The sequence below is a fragment of the Hemibagrus wyckioides genome, linkage group LG18 (assembly GCF_019097595.1).
Source record: "Hemibagrus wyckioides isolate EC202008001 linkage group LG18, SWU_Hwy_1.0, whole genome shotgun sequence".
NCBI lineage: Eukaryota > Metazoa > Chordata > Actinopteri > Siluriformes > Bagridae > Hemibagrus > Hemibagrus wyckioides.
Genome location: NC_080727.1, coordinates 9,595,971 through 9,615,421, shown reverse-complemented (window position 1 = coordinate 9,615,421; position 19,451 = coordinate 9,595,971). Strand labels below are relative to the sequence as shown.

General features: G+C 41.0%; 2 protein-coding genes across 2 annotated transcripts; both read left to right on the top strand.

Annotated features, from left to right (window-relative positions):
* Positions 1–252: 252 nt before the first annotated feature.
* ccni (cyclin I) lies at positions 253–12,223 on the top strand. Its single transcript, XM_058416403.1, has 7 exons — positions 253–482; positions 1,868–2,024; positions 3,614–3,748; positions 6,155–6,229; positions 7,923–8,063; positions 9,306–9,536; positions 10,917–12,223. The coding sequence occupies exons 2-7, from the start codon at positions 1,911–1,913 to the stop codon at positions 11,259–11,261; spliced, it is 1,041 nt and encodes a 346-aa protein (XP_058272386.1). The 5' UTR covers positions 253–482; positions 1,868–1,910; the 3' UTR covers positions 11,262–12,223.
* A 3,655-nt stretch (positions 12,224–15,878) lies between these two features.
* LOC131369623 (uncharacterized) lies at positions 15,879–19,140 on the top strand. The gene has a single exon (XM_058416487.1). The coding sequence runs from the start codon at positions 16,031–16,033 to the stop codon at positions 18,263–18,265; it is 2,235 nt and encodes a 744-aa protein (XP_058272470.1). The 5' UTR covers positions 15,879–16,030; the 3' UTR covers positions 18,266–19,140.
* The last annotated feature ends 311 nt before the right edge of the window (positions 19,141–19,451 follow it).

The following is a 19,451-nucleotide window of genomic DNA, read 5'->3' as shown; positions in this document are numbered from 1 at the left end:
TGATTGTATCCGCGATCGGAGGAGACGCATTACATAATGGATATTTAAATGCGTCCGCCAGGGAAAGTAGTTCCAGCGCCATATATAAAATTAATAAATTCCACACATGAGATATTTAAATTTATTACTGTATCATCAAAGCACACTAACCGCTGTATATTATGACTTAACTGTTCAACTGTTCTTAATTTTCTCTTGTTTCGAATATTTTATTACACTGTCTATACGCAGTAAGGAGTGGGCGGGGCCTTCTCTTTCTTTTTCAGTCCCCTCCGCGGAAGTATAGACGCATTTGTCTATATTCCGTTCGTTTTGTTTTTTTTAATATATGCATTAACCCCCTGTAATTTCTTTATACGAAATGGAGGCGAAGACGGAATTGTAGACATGCCTCGATTCGACCTGTTTTTTTATTTAATCTCAGTTTAATGGACCGGATGATCTCCAAGTCGGACTGCGTTTCCCACAGCCTTGCAGGGGAGGTAACGCAAACTGACCGTTTGTGTCGCTTTACTATTATCTCATTTATTTCTCTACACACCTTATCATGTAGCAAATAAATCTCTTACACACATAGATAAATATTCATATAAATCATCCTAGCGTTCGCTACAACTCGTTTTGCTTCACAAATAAGTGAAAATCTGTCGTTAGCACAGCAAGTTAGCTTGATTAAACCGAGCAAATCTGACAAAAACACTAATATTGTGATAAATCCGGATTGTGATATATCCGGGTTTGAAACCGATTCGGTTCAGCGTTTAGACGTTAGCTTTTGTGCTACCTCTTGTTTAGCTGGGTTACCTTAGGATACCGCTGTAAATATCTTACATTATATATCTGTGAAGGAGATTTGACCTTGTCCGGTTGCCTAAAATATAACAATAATAATAAGTAGTTCTTGGTCACTTCACAGGTTGAACCTATCTATTCCCTTCGTACACGAATCCGCTCTACAGTCCATCACGATTTATTAAAGCTCTCCTTTCGTTAAGGAGGCACTTTAGACAACGTTGTGGCTCTTAAACTTGTTCTCCATGGAAACTTTTGTCAAAGGGTTAATGTTTAGATCCCTCAAGTGTGAACAAGAGTGGAGCAGTGTAAGAGCTGAATGAAAGAGATGCTTGGGATTTGCTAATAATATTTTGTATTTATGAATGGACTTTTATTTTTACTTCGAAGGGACTTTTATTTTGCTGTAATATATTGAGCAGTGACTTTTTTTTTTGTTTTGTTTTTTTCTTTTGGGGGGGGGGGGGTCAGTGTAATTAGGGAGAGAAGAGAAAATAAAGTAAGAGAAAAGCTATGAATGAAGAGCTCATCATGGTGTTTTATTATTGTTATTAAGCCCCCCTGAACACCCACAACACCTCAGCTATTACACTGGATCTAAAGTCAGTCTCGAGCCTGTCGGTACAATGGTGCTGACCTGGAGCTGTACCATTACACAGTGACGGCTATTCACAGGCACACTGAAAGAAGATTTTATTTCTACAGCTTTTCACATAGATGTACATCGTGAGATAAAATATCCTTAATACACCACGACGAAGAAACCTCGGACACCAGATAGAGCATTTTTTGTTCACAGCAATATTGGATGTTTACTATGAGCATACTGTGAATAGCAGACCAGGACAGTCTTTACGATTGCAGCAGTTCTTACACATCTACTGTATACACGTGAGATTGTTATTATCTACGGAAGTTAGGTTTGGATTTGGGCACAAACTGTTTTTGGGAAATGCCAACTTTAAAGTTTCCATTGTATTACCATCCACAGCAATCATGATGAGGATGAAGTTCATGTTTCTGGCCAGTTTTTGTCTTGTCTTCTTCACACTAGTGCTTTTTACATTTATTCCAGGTTGCTGTATCCAGTGGGGAGGTAGGCTTTTCCTGGGTTCGTGATGAAATTTGCCGAACCCACGGAAGGCCAGAAGCTGTCTTTTCTCCTGGAAAAGGCTGCTTCTAGGGAAGCCGAGCTGTGGAGAAGCTATGTGCCTAAGAAACCAGCCAACCAGGTAAAACGCATATCAAGTGTCAAGTCAAGTGGGGTTTTTATTGTCATGTCTCTGTATAGCTTGTATTCACTGGGACGAATTTCTCCAGGGCCACGGTGTAACACAAAACAGTATACAAGACTATATAAAGTGCAAATACACAACAGTGTGAAACAAGTCCAGGACAAGAAATATATAGGACACTAAAATACAGGGTTGCAAATTATTTGGTCATGTAGCAGCAATACGTTTTGCATGTATACATACACCAACCAGGCATTATATTATGACCACCTGCCTAATATTATGTTGGTCTACCTTTTGCTGCCAAAACAGCCCTGACCCATCATGCACTGTTTATTTCTGACACCTTTCTATCAGAACCAGCATTAACTTCTTCAGCAATTTGAGCAACAGTAGCTCGTCTGTTGGATCGGATCACATGGGCCAGTCTTCGCTCCCCACGTGCATCAGTGAGCCTTGGCCGCCCATGACCCTGTCACCGGTTCACCACTGTTCCTTCTTTGGACCACTTTTGATAGATACTGACCACTGCAGACCGGGAACACCCCACAAGAGCTGCAGTTTTGGAGATGCTCTGATCCAGTGGTCTAGCCATCACAATTTGATCCTTGTCAAACTCGCTCAAATCCTTACGCTTGTCCATTTTTCCTGCTTCTAACACATCAACTTTGAGGACAAAATGTTCACTTGCTGCCTAATATATCCCACCCACTAACAGGTGCCATGATGAGGAGATCATCAGTGTTATTCACTTCACCTCTCACTGTTCATAATGTTATGCCTGATGGGTGTATATACACACACTGACCTTTACCATATTTTGCATACATGTCAAAGCTACATTTATAGGCTGTATAGCTGTGTCTGCAAATCAGATGGCAAAACATTTCCATCTGATCCAACACCGGTCTACCATTTTTTTAGACTGGTATCTTTAATACTGAGTATTAGATCATCTATAGTTGTTGGATTAGACCTTGGTGCACTTTGTGGACAGTTGTGCATTGAGACTGGGATCCCACAGAGCCCAGCAAATAATTACAGTACAATTGAAGTTCATTAACTTGGGAACACACTGGACACAGCAGGTTAATTACTTGACAATGCGTAACGTGCTTCCTGCTTTCGTTCGTTCATCTTCAGTGAATAGTTTATCCCACTCAAAGTCACTGTTGTTTAATCTGAAAATGTGTTTACTTTTGGAAATTAAACTAACTAAGGTCATTAGAAAATGTTTGCAGATGATTATAAACAAGAAAATAACTGAGGAAGTGATTCAGGTTGGTCAAAGTGTGTCTGAGGACAGCAGATACCTCTAGACTACAGAGACTTTGTGTGACTAGAATTTGGAAGGATATCAAGTTTGTCTTAACTGCAATAACTACGCTGTGTTATTGCCATGCTAAAGCGTGTTCCTATTTTTTTTTTTGTAACTGCACACTTCTCTGGTGCTGCACACTTTTGTTAAGGAATGTAGGGAACTCAGTAAAGGTGGTTAAAAACCATAATAAAACCCAGGTACTCTACAGGGTACTCTCTGATCACACTCTGTAAGGTTACTAAAGAATGTAATTCCTACTCCGCAGGATACAGATATCTCCCCTGCCCATCGTGACGAGGCCGTGCGGTGGCTCACTGATGTGCACCGGCACTTGAAGCTTTATCCAGAAACCCTCTGTTTGGCGATCTCCATCCTCGATCGCTTCCTCTCCACCATTAAGGTATTCACTCTAAGCTTAAAGCTGCGAATGCACTGCTGGAGTAGGGGTTTGGTTTAATATTGACCTCATTACCCATCTAGGATAAAAAAACAGCACCAAAATTTCAAAAGGTCACAAAACATCCTCATTAGAATTTCTTATTTCTAGTTTTTAATGTTGAAGCTGTGAAAGGAGGAGATAGAAGTGAGAGGTGATAGAAGAGTTCCAAAAGTGTTGCCTTGTCATCTTTGAGAGAGAGAGAGAGAGAGAGAGAGTGTGTGTGAGCCTGTGTGAATGCCGCTTATATAGTGTATCAGGATTAAGTAAGCAGTTAAACAGAACACGAGTCTGTCTTTCACTCTGTCCATCACTACCTCTCTCAGAATATCTCCATCAATCTCTACTTGTTTAGTCTACCTCACTGGCTAAACCTCACTGTCTAAATCTCCCACTCTCTCTGTTCTTCTCTGTCCTTATCCCTCATCCTGTCCCTCGCTCTTGATCTCTCTCACTTTATCTCTGTGTTTCATTCGATCTCTACTCCTTCAAGCCCCTACATATGTAACCGGTGCTATTTAACAGGAAGGCGAAATAGAAATTGTCATAAACCTGTGAAGATTGACAGGACATATGTTTATGACAAGTTATTGGGAGAGCTCGTGTGTAATAAATTAGCAGGAAAGATGACGACATCTCCTACAACGTGACTTAACCCATGGTCATGGACAACATAAGGTAATGTCTGACGTGAGCAAAGAAAAGCATGACTTTTTGTGAATATGTCTAATGCCGTGAAATATGACCCAGTTACGGCAAATTACTGTAGAATTGAAATATGAATCGAGTCAAAGCCTAAACATTTACCAGTTAAAGTATACCCAGGATGTAGAAACATCACACTCTGTCTCACTCTATATTAATGTAGAAAATAATGTGGTACCTTATACATGATTTGTGTGTTGCTTATGTTGGTACTTGATGGTCCACACAGTGCGTGTCTCATACTCTGCTGAGAAAACTCTTAAGGGTGTTTCAGCTAATTGTAGATTGTTCTATTATGTTTCCTCACTGGTTTATTTTTCACTGGTGAGATTACCATTTGACTCATATTGTTTTGTTACAGGGATTTATTTTTATATCTGAAAGCAGCAAGATACTTTCAGTTTTGCTAATCAGACAAACATACCAAAATACTTTCACTTTTATTTTGAATTTAGTTCTGAAAGTCCTGCTTCGCTTGAACTGCGAATTACTGATTAATATAGTGGGAATTTCATGCTTTACAATAAAAGTTACTTTAATGTGGACCTGCTTAAAGTGAGATGATGAGATGCACTCCCTGATCTCTGTCCTCCCACACACTCATTCACACCCAGGGAAAATTTATCAGAGCAGCAAAAGGGGAACCAACACATTATTAGGCAGGTAGTCATAATGTTATGCCTGGTCAGTGTAGAAGCTTTCTGAAGTACTGTTGTCAAATTACAACGAAAGTATAAACACGTCATTTTAATTAACATTAGTGTGTGTGTGAGTGAGCTTTTACAGTATTGATTCCCTGCTTGCAATTTCTTTAAAATGGTAAAAAAAAAAAAAAAAGATTTATAAAGAAGCCTTTATTGTCGCCACACATTACATTACAGCACAGTGGAATTCTGTTCTTCTCATATCCCAGCTTTGGAGGTTGGGGTCAGAGCGCAGGGGCAGCTATGATACAGTAACACGGAGCAACAGTGGCAGCTCGGCAGTGCTGGGGCTTGAGTCCCTGAATTTCCTTTCAATATGCCAGAGCCTTAACCACTTAAGCAATTGTCTAGAACAAAATAAAAGAAAGGAAAATGAACATTTCAGCTATTTTATTGTGGCAGTGTAGTATCATGTACAGACAATTAAATTTGGTATAAAGCACAAACTTTGTATTATGTATTAATAATTAGTGCCGTAAATATTGTAAGCGATGAGTATATGGTTCTTAGACATTACAAACTTGTACTCTTGTGTTGCTGCGTGTTCTCAAAGGTTAAGAAAACAAGGCCTCTGCGGTGTTGCGTGTGTAAGGGTTTCTCGGGGTTTCTTCATCCTGCTACAGAAAGCAGGAAGTAGCATAAAGGAAGTAGACGCAGGTGGTAAGCCAGTGATGTGGTTCAAGCCATGGTACTTTTTTCAGCGTTGCACAGTTGAGACTGAATTTCCAACTGATTTATATTCCTGTAGATTTTGCAATGACTTGTGACATGATTTATCCAGAAACACAGAAAAACTGTAGTGATTAAGCGGTGAAGGTGAAATATGCAGTAACTTACAGTCAGTGGAACAGACATGACCTTTAGTAACCTTACTGGAATGGATGATGTAATGTGATCATTTGTAACATCACTCTCATATCTCTCTCTCTCTCTCTCTCTCTATCCCCCGTCTCCCTATCAGGCTCGTCCCAAGTACCTGCGCTGCATTGCTATCACCTGTTTCTTCCTGGCAGCTAAGACAAGTGAAGAGGATGAGGTGAGTTGAATATCACATAAAAAAGACCTGATTCTCTGGGAATTGAGGACATTCATGGGACAACTCAAAACACAGGCCCTTTACTGACCATGGCCTTTTTATTTATTTTTTTAACTTGCTTTACAGCAGTGATATTTACACTAAACACACACAGCTCTGAACTGCTCCACACTCCCACAAGGCGTTTTATCCTCAACACCATTTGATGACACAGAGCATTCTTTAGCTCAACTTCCAGCAGGTGTGGAATCCTTACTCACCTCTTCTGGCCCCACCTCCCATTCACAAACCAGCGCTCGACCACACCCCCACCTCAGCATTCAGGTTACAGAGAAACTCCCTGTCCTCTGGCAATCTGTCTCTCCCATGGCAGTCTCTTACAAAAGCACCGAGACTAGAGACTCCTTTCATAAGATGTTAATAAATACAGCTCCTTAAAGAAATATTCACCATATTAATGATTAGCTATTTTTAATGTTTTTATTTTTTGTCTTGGTTATAGTTGAGTATCCGTCATATAAGTAATAGAATTGTATTATACATATACACTAGTATGCAAGAACGTGACACGGCGATCATTCCTAAGTAAATCCAAATTATTGCCTTGACTAATCACCTGGCACATGTATCTGACATTCATTTAATACCCCGCTCACAGCTTTAGTTCCTACATGCAATTAGATCCCGTTTACTGCTTGATGTACATAAAAGGAAGAAAATTTATATATCATTACAAACAAATACAAAGCTTAGAGGGAAGTAGCAGAGGTCATTGGTGGCCAACAGGGCCAAGCACATCACATGCAAATCAAACAACTCATGTTCACGCTGATTAGTGTGTTAATTTGTGTTTAACTCGATAGCATTAGATAGCTAGAGCTGTTTCTCATGGGAACCCTAGAGAGTGCCCACAAGACGTTGGCGCTCCCTTGCGTGATCTTGGCTAAGAGAATAACAATATTATAAACTTACAGTCAGAGCTGCTGCTATAGAAAATGTATAATCATAATAATACCTTAGTAGTATATTATATATAGTAAAGTATAGTATGAAGTTTCTTAATATATAAAAGGGCATTTCAGGATAATACAATTCTCTAATAAACAGAATTCACATTTTATTGTGCTGTTGTTGCTTTTACATCCTTCAGACAATATTTAACAGGAATTTCCTAGTGAGCTAATGAACAACAAAAATAAATGTTACACTTTTAGGTTAGATGGAGGTATTAAAAGAACTGAAAGCACGAAGCCTTTATTATCGCCACACATACATTATAGCACAGTGGAATTCTTTTCTTCCCATCTGAGGAAGTGGGGGTCAGAACGAAGGGGCAGCTATGATACAGTGCCCCTGGAGGAGGGAGGGTTTAAGGGCCTCGTTTAATTGCCCAGCAGAGGAGCTTGGTAGTGCTGGGGCTTGAACCCCAATTCTCTGATCAACAACCCACAGACTACCACTGCCCACAAGAGCAAATAGAAAAATACACCAGAAAGGTAGCCCCCGAGTATATTATGTATGTCTAAACAGCACATTTTCTCTTAGGCAGCATCGGTGTGCATCCTGCTTTTATTCTTGTAAATGAAACTTTATAAGTTTACTGTTTACAGAAATCAAACGAGATACATTTACTTTATAAATGCCGTTACGTTTCAGCTGGTTTGACTCACTTTGTGTGTGTCTGTGTATGTAGCGTATCCCTGCTCTTAGAGAGCTGATCAGCAGCAGTGCTTGTGGATGTACTCCTTCAGAGGTGTTGAGGATGGAGAGGATCATTCTGGATAAACTCAGCTGGAACCTGCATACAGCCACTCCGCTCGATTTCCTGCACATTGTAAGTGTCTCATAAATACATCCAAAGTTATTGCAAAATGGTGATAAAATAAAAAATTGCACACACACACGCTCAACGGCCACTTTAATAGGAACGCATGTACATGTGATCATTTATGCAGTGATCTAATCAGCCAATCATGTCACAGCTGGGCAATGTGTAAAATCATGCAGATGCAATGGGCAAGAGCTTCAGTTCACATCAAACATTAGAATGTGTGATCTCTGTGACTTTAACCATGGTATGGTTGTTGCTGCCAGATAGGATGGTTTAAATATTTCAGAAACTGCCTGTCTCCAGGGATTTTCACACACAACAGTCTCTAAGGTGTCCACAGAACTCCTATAATCACTTTTTACCACTATCACTGCTGAACAGAACAGCATCTCGGCATACACAAAAGCTCGAAGAGGATGAGCTACAACAGCAGGTTCCTATCCTGTCTAGACAAGAACAGGCTATAATAGGCACAGACTCACCCAAAATAAACAGTTGAAGATTAGAAAAAAAAAAAATATCATCTGTCCAGTTTGGGTGAGTCTGTTCCCATGATAGCCTCAGAATCCTGTTCTTGTCTGACAGGACTGGAACATGATGTGTTCTTCTGCTGTTATAGCCTATTCACCTCAGGTTTTGATGTATGTTCTAAGATACTTTTCTGATTGTAAATATTTCATTGAGTTGACCCATCTGGGCATTCTCCTCCGATCTCTTTCATAAATAATGTGTACTGAGTCTGAAAATCCCCGGAGTTTCTGAAAGCAGCCCATCTGGCACCTTCAACCATGTCACAGAGATCACATGTGTTTTCCTCATTCTGATTATTAATGTACGCGTTAAATAAAACTCTTGCCCTGTATCTGCATTGTTGTATGCATTGTGCTGCTGCCACATGATTGACTGATTAAATAGCTGTAAAAATGAGCAGGTGGTTCTATTAAAGTGGCCGATGAGTGTTTGAAACATCTCCACTACCATGATTTGTTTTTTTTATTAGATATTAATGCATCATTTAAAACAAATACATTACCTTACAAAATCCAGGTTTATAAATCTGTATAAATATATATATATATATTATATACTCTGTATATAATGTTTAATTTGATTTTGGACTGTTGTCACTTCATGCAATGGGCCACTGGGGGGCAGAAGAGAGCTTATGTTTACATTCATATACATATACCTGATTTTTTTTCTGATTATTCTCATTATTTCTGCATGTCTCTGTGTCTTCTCTAGTTCCACGCAATGGTGTTCAGCTGCAAGGCTGTGAGTTCAGGCGTGTTAATGGGTCTGAATCGATCGCAGCACCTTGCCCTGCTCACTCAGGAGCTGTTGCACTGCCTTTCCCACAATGCACTGCTGCAGGAGCGTGGCTCCATGCTGGCCCTCGCTCTCGTCACACTGCAGCTGGAAAACCTCTGTCCTGATTGGCTCGCTCTTGCTGCCGGCCTGCTTCGCAAAGTTCAGGTAAAAAATACGTACATGCACTAAATGTGCTGTAGCACGATTATTTTTATTTTTCAGCTGCATTTTAAGCTTTATTCCGGAATTCTTTCCATTTAAAGCTTTAATACCTACAATTTTCTGAAATCTAAATATGTGTGGCCTTACTTTTTGAAAAAAGGATCACTGAATTAAAGTCTGAAAGCTTTTTAAACCACATTTTCTGCATGTACCGTCTTCTGCCACTATTATTTTTATATAGGGATAAAATAGTTTAACAATTTAATTTAATTTTTCCTCTCCTTTCTCTGTTTCTCTTCTTTTGAGACAATGTCTGTTGTAAAAGTTATACAAATAAATTGAATTGAATTATTAGAAACTTAATAATTCATGCAATTATCCTAACAACTAATCATGTGGCAGAAGTGCATAAAATCATACAGATACTGGTCAAGACCTTCAGTTAATGATCACAATAAACTTCAGGATAGAGGAAAATGTGATCTTGGTGAATAAACATGTTATGGTTGGTGGTGAAGAAGAGCTGATTTGAGTATTTCTGAAGCTGCTGATATCTTGAGTTTACACAGAATGGTGTGAAACGGACAAAAACATCCACCCAGTGGCAGTTCTCAGGCACAAATGCCTTATTGAAAGGTCAGAGGAAATGAGTGCCTGACTGGTTCAAGCTCGCAGGAAGTAACTCAGATAACCATTTAAGCCATGAGCCATGATGAACAGAAAAGTCACAAGAAATGCCAGAATGCACAACACAACAAACCTTGGGGTTGATGAGTTTTACAGCAGCAGAAACCCACACTGGGTTCCACTCCTTTCAGCCCAGAACATGTATCTAAAGCCACAATGGGCAGGGATTCTCAAAATCTGATCAGACTGAAGATTCATAACAGCATGAATCGATGGACCCAACCTGCCTGTCAACAGTTTAGACCGCTGCTGCTGGAGTAACTGTGTGGGAAATGTTATTTTTCTTGGCACGCTGGGCCCCTTAATACTAGTCAAACAGTGTCTGAATGCCCCAGGCTGAGTTTTGTTTCTGAGCTCATGCATTTCTTTATGGTCACATGATGCATTCATAAAGATGCATACATCATCGCAAACTAGTTTCATGTGTACTTCGGTGGCCTTTTGGATATTGTAGTTTCGTAGCATGAATGTGCAGCTGACAAACCTGTTTTGATGAAATCAGACCAACATGGACCAGTGTCTGAAAGGATTGTTTTGTGTAATCCATGCTGGGGGTTTTGTGTGTGTGTGTAATCTGTTCTGAGAGCAGAGTGAGGTCCTAGCAAGTATTATTATGGTGTTCCTAATAAAATGGACAGTATTGTATAACGTAACACCAGAAGTAATAAAATTAATTGATTTTTTTTTTTCTCTCAGATCGACAGCTCCAAGCTGATCGGCTGCCGAGAGCTAGTGGCACGTTGCCTCTCCACACACACGGCATCCCTGCCTCCCAACACTGTGTACGTCTGCCACCCACTGCAAACCCCTCACGACCCTTGCGTGCCCTTTCACCCCGTCCTGCCCGCTCTGCCGCTGCGCAGGAAGCCCTCTGCCAAGCGCAAGGTAGAGCAGATGGATGTGGACGAATACTTCGATGGCATCAAGCGTCTCTACAATGAGGAGGAGCCAGGAGGAGGGGGTGGGTCTACTTCTGGGTACATGTCCATAGAGGGTGATTCCACGCCATGTCCCGCCCTTCAGCCTGTCACCGCCTCCTAGCAACACGCTTGGGGTTGAAATGGGGCCAGACCGCAGTCATGACAGTGTCCCTTAATCCTTTAGAGCAGAACAGAGCTAAAACACACACACACACACACACACATGAAATATACCGCAGTTCATTCATAACCATCTATCTGTCAGGTCTACTCACAAGTTCATGTTTAAAATGTGGAAAAAAGGAAAATATTCACAAACATGTAGGAGATACTACTCCCCAGCCCACTCATCTCTGTCAAACTCTCTGTCTCTATATCACTGTCATATGTCTCGCATATATCTGTGAATAATTTAGATCTAACTTTATCTGTATTTATCTGTGTGTTTTCCCCTGCACACTGTCCGAGTGCTGCTTTTATTCTTTCTTTTTTTTATTTTTTGTCCGAGTGCATAATACCTGAATGTTAAATTTGCTAAATTTGATTAAAGCTAATGTTTTATAATGCCATTGTTAAAATAGTTAGAATTAATTCAACATTTTAAGAAAATGATTGATTTTTTTTAAATTTTTTTACTACACTTTATATTTCTCTCTCTCTCTCTCTCTCTCTCTCCCTCTCTCTCTCTCTCCCTCTCCTATTCTGTTTCTTTCCATGTCTTGGCCATTTAGGTGTGTGTGTGGTTGAACAGTGATAATATCCCTATCACTTCTGTTAAAAGAGCATTAACTAAGAATTCATGTGAACACACCATCCAATCACACGTGGCACAAGAGACACAAGTTTTAGTGTTTGTTCGAAAAGATGATGTATCTGTAGGATCACTTCTTTAACAAAAAAAAGGTTGAAAAAAAATGTACAAAACCTGTTGAAATGGCACAAAAAAAAGCTTTAGACTATTACCATTCCGTTTTCTCTCATAATCTTTCTTCTCTGGCTCTGTTCTTCTCTGAAGAGAGAAGGGATGCTCGCACTGCCGAAAACATCACCATAAAGGTTCAAATAAATGGAAACTGTAACACACTTGACAGAATGGAGTTTTTTTTGTGTGTGTGTGTGTGTGTGATTTCTAACTCTATAGACAACTACCCACCTAGTTATGTGGATAAACTGGTTAACTTTTGTTAAAACAGCACCATGAATCTGCCCATATTCAAACCTAACTCTAATTTACATCATTCAAACATTAAAAGGTTGCTCTTGTGCTGCCAAAGCAGCTCTGACCTGTCGAGGCTTGGACTTCACAAGACCCTTGCTGTAGTATTTGGTACCAAAAGGTTAGCAGCAGATCCTTTAAGACCCGAGGTGGGGCCTCCATGGATTGGACTTGTTTGTCCAGCACATCCTACAGATGTTCGATCAGATTGATGTCTGGGGAAGGTGAAATTGCTCAAGCCAGTTGTTGCAGTGAGGCAGGGAGCATTATCTTGCTGAAAGAGGACACTGACATTAGGGAATACAGTCGCTACATGTAAATGTGGTCTGCAGCATTGTTCAGGTAGGTGGTACTTCTCATCCAAAATCTCATCCACATGAATGTCAGGAGCCAAGGTTTCCCAGCAGTCACATTGCCTCCTACTTCCTATTAGTGCCATATCTTCCACAGGTTAGTATTTCACATGCACCTGGCCATCCACATGATGTAAAAGAAACTTCTTTTCCTCCCTGGTCCAGTTCTGATGCTCATGTGACCGTTGTAGGCACTTTCTGCATTTGCACTATGGTTTGTAGCTACACAGCTCTTCTACAGAGGTTCTTCTGTGGACTCGGACCAGACAGGCTGGTCTTGATTTCCCATATGCATTAGTGAGCCTTGGGCGCCCGTCTCCGGTTCACTGACTGTCCTTTTTGTCTTCTAGCCATCAAAAGTTGGCCTAAAGTTGCTCAGATTCTAATACTTACCCATGCTTCCAGCTTCCAGCACATCATCTTTGACAATTGACTGTACACTTGTTTCAAAAAAAAGACTTTAGTGTTACAATTAAAACTTGATATCTTCAATTTAAGCTACACCTCTACTCATTTTGTTTGCACCCTAGTAAATTCCACACACTGTTGAATGGCCTTTAAGATACAATGGAACATAGAGCTGTTCTCTTTTAACTTTCTGTCAAAGAAAATCAATTTGCAAATTCCCTGGTGCTTTTTATTGGGTGATATTTTGCCACACTGTTCAGTGGAAAAGTGCTAGTACGCTTATACCAGGAAGCTCGGTAATTATAGAAATTGGTAATAGGCACTAGATAAAAAAAGATCACCTCAATTAGGAATACCTACCCACCCTGCTTCAGGGGCGCTGCATCATGGCTGACCCTGCTCTCTGACCCCAACCACCAAGGATCACTGTACCACTGTGCAGTAATGTATATGTGACAAATAAAGACAACTTTACTTTTCGAAGTTAGTGGAGGAACTAAAATTAATCTGTTGTAAGGTACACAATGAAGCATGTCTAATTACATGGTATATAAGAGTTGTGCTATATGTCAGCAACACTTCTTTGCTGAGATTCATTCTCCTTTAACATAATATCTAGTTACTGGTGGATCTGTCACTTTCCATGTACAGAGGAAGATGAGGGGAGCTGACAAAAAGCAGAACAGATAGGCTACACTCATTCAATTTTACTGGGGCCTCAGATAAATTGGCATATATATTCCTCATAAGAGCAAGTCAAAACTTACGCTACTAAGCTGATGTAGTGGACATGCTTGATACAAGAAACTGACTTAACTAAATGCACTTTCAAGCAGCAAATTCCTACAGTATTCTGTTGGATTCAGATCCGGGGACTGTGAAGGCCACTGAAGAACGCCAAACTCATTGTCATGTCCAGTTTGAGATGACTTTTGCTTTGTGACTTGGTCATGATCATGCTGGAAGTAGCCATTAGAAGATGGGTGAATTGTGGTCCTTAAGGGATGGACATGCTCAGCAACAATACTCAGACAGTCTGTGGTCTTAATGGATGTCTCTGCTGCTTAATGGATGTTTTTTCTTTATTGCAACTGTCAGAGTAAACTCTAGAGACTGTTGTGCATTAAATTCCCAGGCGATATAGGAGCAGTTATATGAATACTCAAACCAGCCTGTCTGCTCATCAACAATCATTCCACGGTCAAAATAACTGATATCACACTTTTGTCTCTATTGCAATGGTCGATATGAACATGACCTGAAGCTACTGACCCATACCTGCATGACTTTATGCACTGCACTGCTGCCACATGATTGGCTGATCAGATCATTTCATAAATGTGTAGGTGTACAGAAGTTGCTAATAAAGTGTTCAGTGAGTATATATTCCTTATATTTATGATGCAAATATGCAAACGATGTACAAAAGCAAAAGAAATTTTGTTTAAATCATGTGCAGATGTAATTTAGGTACATTTGAATAAAGAAATAGAACAGCATTAATGTAATCCACTCTCTAAATGATAAGAAATTCAATTCAATTCATTTTGTATAGCGCCTTTTACAATGAACATTGTCTCACAGCAGCTTTACAAAAGAAGAAAAACAGAAAGGGGGGGAATAAATAAAAATAAAATAAAATAAAATAAAATAAAATAAAATAAAATAAAATAAAATAAAATAAATAACTAGAAATGAGTAAATCATTAAATTTAATAATTAAACTATTTTATCCCTAATGAGCAAGCCTGTGGTGACGGTGGCAAGGAAAAACTCCCTGGGATGGAATAAGGAAGAAACCTTGAGAGGAACCAGGCTCAGAAGGGAACCCATCCTCATTTGGGTGACACTAAACAGTAAATAATGTAACTGTAACTGATTAATGTCCTTTCTACAACAGAAATCAATGGCCCATGAGGAACAATTAGGTCAGTGTAGTTTCTGAGGTTATTATAGACACTAATTCTTTGCTGTCAGAAGCTGACAGATGTAATAGCAGATCTGTGATGGTGTGAAAGTCCCCAAGTGGCTCTGTCCATTGCTGTCTCCTGGTCCACACAGATCCATCCACAGCATCAGTGAGCACCACCAAGCGACGAAAACATATATTGTATGCTTATATTTTTAATAGTGTGCTGTGTTTAAAACATCCAAATTCACAAAATCAGCTGATAGACGGGCTTCAAAATCTGTTTTATAAATATATTCATGCAAATGTTATCTTTTAGTTTCTAATTTTGCTTTTTCCATAGTCTGTGCTTAGTTAATTTTAGAAATGATTGATTTTGCATTTGGTAAATATTCTAAACCTTGTTATTGGTGTTATGGTGGTATTACTGGAAAAAGGAATGTCCTGCTTCTTTAGTAGATGATGAAATATTTTCCTTCACATGTAGATAGCCAACATCTCGAGCTTTTCATGTGCTGGGGCTATTTTAGTTTTATTAATGAAGAGAATGCCCAGACAATGTGGTCATTCAAAAACTGTCCCTGATATCTGAATCCACACTGCGCATATATGAACTGTATACCTAATAATATCATCAGAGATCAACAGATCAATCAACATTTCTCTAACCAAGTGTATTCAAGTTAGAGAAATCAGCAATAAACCCGTACTAACATGTAAAGCTGCAGACATTTACACACAGTATCACTTGGCAAATGCTGAATGGTAATCGCTTGACTCATTGTTTGCATTAACTAGAATCCACTCCTGCAATATCACATAACTTCACTGGGTGCAAAGTAAACCAGGTGTGCAGGTGGAGCTCCGCACGTGCACGCGCACCGCACGTGGGCGGGGTTTCGTGCTCGCGCGGCTGAAACTCCTGACAGGTTTGAAACGTCGTGAACTTTGAAGCTGATCGAAGCTCACGAAAGAAAGAGAAAAATCTTCTCCGGTTAACAAGCATGGCCACCGATTTCACCCAGGAGTCGGTGCTGCGCTTTCTCTTGCGCAACGGAGGAAACGTCCGGAACGGGGATCTACTCGCGCACTTTAAAGAGTTTTTGCGGGAGCACGAGGACCGACAGAGGAACCGAGAGCTGTTTAAAAGGTACGTCAACGCCGTGGCCACGGTCAAGCAGGAGGATGGAGTTTCTTATGTCGTGCTAAGGAAAAAGTACCGACCGCATCTCGGAGACGTCTCCACCAGCGCGGACTCTTCACGCAGTCGAACTGATAAGGAACAGGAAGCCGGTGGATCCAGTAAGGTAGAAGTGTGTGCTGTTAAACCTAATCACGGTGACAAACCTCAGCTCTTACAGGTTCGTAACACGGACCAGATCTTGCCAGTTGCAGGGATTGTAAACAACAACAACAACGGAAATCATGGTGTTCATTCAGACAAGGCTTTTCAAACCTCTTCACATCAGCCATGGGAACAAAGGGTCTCCTCAGTCCCCAGCAAAGACAAAACTATAAATACATGCACTTTGGGCTTGTCTTCATTTACTGTGGACTCAAAACGCTCAAGTGGGAGCGGCCAGAGCTTTGACCAGCCTTCGGAGGTAAAGGGAATATTGGAGAAGGCAAGTCCTAAACACAATGGTGTTCATGGTGCCAAACCTGAACAATTGCGAGAAGCAGATGGCTGCAGCCAGAAGTCCCTTTATCTTCCTCCAGATTATCCACACTGTGAGGTGAGTGTGACCCCTCCGTCTGAGGACACTGCACACAAACACGCCCTGTCTAGCACTTTCCAGTCATTTAACAAGAATCCGTCCAGTGCTTGGCCTTTTCCCATCCCACTGAGACAGTCACCGATTTCGGCTTCCAGTCCGTGTTTAGTCGAAATCCCTAGGAATGCTAACTCCTTTGATGCTTATAGACAAGATGGCCTCAGCCAGAGCAATGAAAGTCTGCTCAGGCCAGATTGCTATGGTCAGGACAAAAGTATTTGCATCCTTCAACCAGAGGACTATGGAGCAACAGCAGCAGCTCCAGTCAGTCCTACTCCACAGAGGAACAGTCTTCCACTGGAAACACCTCATGCACGTGTGGCACACAGCTTCCTGAAGCCCAAATTCCTGTCCTCCAGCCAAAATACCCTTCTCCAGCCTTCTTCCATTAACTCTGACTGGCCTCAAGCGTATCAGGACAACTGGTCTAGTGATGAGGCACTGAATTATCGTGATTTTGGATTAGCAGAAGGTGGGGAGCAGTCTCAGTCTGGAACCCATCATTCCCGTGAGGTCAGGCTCCTATCACAGCTACATCGCCAAGAACGCCAAGTCACACCTTTGCACCACTCAACTGGGAACCTTCTTGATGAGAAACCCCAAGCATCTCTCCCAAATTCAGCACCAGATGAGAGCGCCCACAACAGACCCGTTGTCCGGCGGCTGTCTCATCGCCTGCGAAGCAGAATGTGTCGAAGCCTGGGAGCAGATCTGGACAAAGCATTTCGGGAGGATGGTGACAAAGCCCGGCTCAGACGACTGCACCGGATTACCTCTTTTCTTAATGTCTCCTCCAGCCAAAGCCACAGCCCCTTGGACAGTGTCTCCCCTGCCAGCTCTGTTCGCAGCCTGGGTCAAGACCCATTGTCTTGTGGCCACAGAAACACCCAGGTTCCCTTGGAGCCCCAGGAGCATGATTGGTTTGTGAAAGCAGCTACAGGAATCTGGACTGAAATTTACTCTCTTTTCAGAGAGGATCCAAATCTGCTGGCCAAACGGGACTTTGTGTCAGGCTATACTGTACTCCACTGGATTGCCAAGCATGGAGACCACCGGGTGTTGAACACTCTGTCGTATGGTGTGCACAAAGCAGGGATGACTCTGGATGTGGACGCCAGGAGCACGTGCGGCTACACACCACTGCACCTGGCTGCTATTCACGGCCACAAAAATCTGTTGCGCCTCCTAGTGCACAAGTTCAAGGCTAATGTGGCCCTTAGGGACAACAGTGGTAAGAGGCCATGGCAGTATTTGGGAGAAAACAATGAACGAGATCTGTTGGAGTTGCTTGGTGCTCCCCAGGCGATTATTGGGAGCAGTGCAGGGGTACAGTGGTCCTTAGATAGACCCCCAGTGGCACCCGTCAACAGATCAGCGGCTACAGTGAAGAGACACTCATCAATCGCTGCTCTGTTCAAACACAAGCCCCAACTAAGAGTTTCTGCCAATGTAGAGTCCCTCTGATAGAAACATAGTGTCAGGCTTCTGGCTTCGGAAACTGTAAAACTAGACAATCATTGCCCTGATTAAATTCACAGTGGGTTTTTATAGCAGGATATTGCATCTGACCCTGCAATGCTTTCATCTCTCAGGACTGAAGATTGTTACCGACTATATTGGAGACTAAAGAGGTTACCTAGCAGGATTGTTGCTTGCATATTTTGGTTTTGGTTTCCATGATAAAAATACCTGCACATTACTACTTGTTCCTCCTTTAGCAGCAAATGGGATACTAAATGTAACGGTTTTAACAGTTCACTTCTTGTAATTTTAGCATGCAGTATTGAAAGTCTTACTTCACCAGAAGGCTGTCTGTTATCCTGCACAATGTATATTAAAACATTTTGGGTGCTTTAAAGTTGCAAGTGTTCTCATGCTGTTATTTGGAACAGTGTAGTTTACACAGCAAAATTCCCCTCATTATAGAACAGTACTGAAGTGAATCAATGTGTATACTATTTAACTTGAGTTTCACTAGTCACATACATCCTTATTATCCTTATTATCAATCATATATTTAATCCTTTATTTCTACTCTTGTTTCTCTAAAGGGTCTGATTTCTGTGTGTTTAAAAGGTAACTTCATGGGAATTTGCTCCCTGACCCGTGCTTCTTAATCTAGAGAAAAATCCTAACTTAAAAAACCCCCCCAACACCCAGCTTCTGCCAAAGCTTCTCTCCTCTGCTCTTTCACTTTCCTCATAAAACTCCCAGGAATGTGATAAAGTACCTAGTATGTACCTCCAACATCCTTTGAGAGTTCTTCACGAGTGCAGACCTTTGCCTTGTTGTCTGATTAAAACAGCCGCTGTAAAACAGTATTTGAGTTATGTTCTATGTTTGTTTGACTTTTAAATGCAAATATAGTATTTAATGCAAATAAAGTAGAATAGCTGTTTGGAAAAGTTTCGAAACACGGCTTCTAAAGACCAATCGATGTTCTGCTCTTTCACAGTGTGGGTTTAATGTTTTACCATCCGGGACCCTGCATTGATTCTGGAGTACACTGGATAAAAAATTGAGGTGTTGAAGATTTTACTGTTCGAAAAGAACATTCCAGTTTGCTTGTTGCTGAGAGTGACACCATGGAAACCTGCACTTGGATATATTGCATATTAAAAGCTTTGCAGTTAAACTCACTCCATTCACA

What these genes read in the sequence shown, in the direction of transcription:
- LOC131369623 (XM_058416487.1), top strand. Translation starts at nt 16,031, where the DNA reads ATGGCCACCGATTTCACCCAGGAGTCGGTGCTGCGCTTTCTCTTGCGC.
- ccni (XM_058416403.1), top strand. Translation starts at nt 1,911, where the DNA reads ATGAAATTTGCCGAACCCACGGAAGGCCAGAAGCTGTCTTTTCTCCTG. An exon ending in CTAAGAAACCAGCCAACCAG is followed by an intron (nt 2,025 to 3,613) that starts GTAAAACGCATA and finishes CCTACTCCGCAG; the next exon opens with GATACAGATATCTCCCCTGC. An exon ending in GCTTCCTCTCCACCATTAAG is followed by an intron (nt 3,749 to 6,154) that starts GTATTCACTCTA and finishes TCTCCCTATCAG; the next exon opens with GCTCGTCCCAAGTACCTGCG.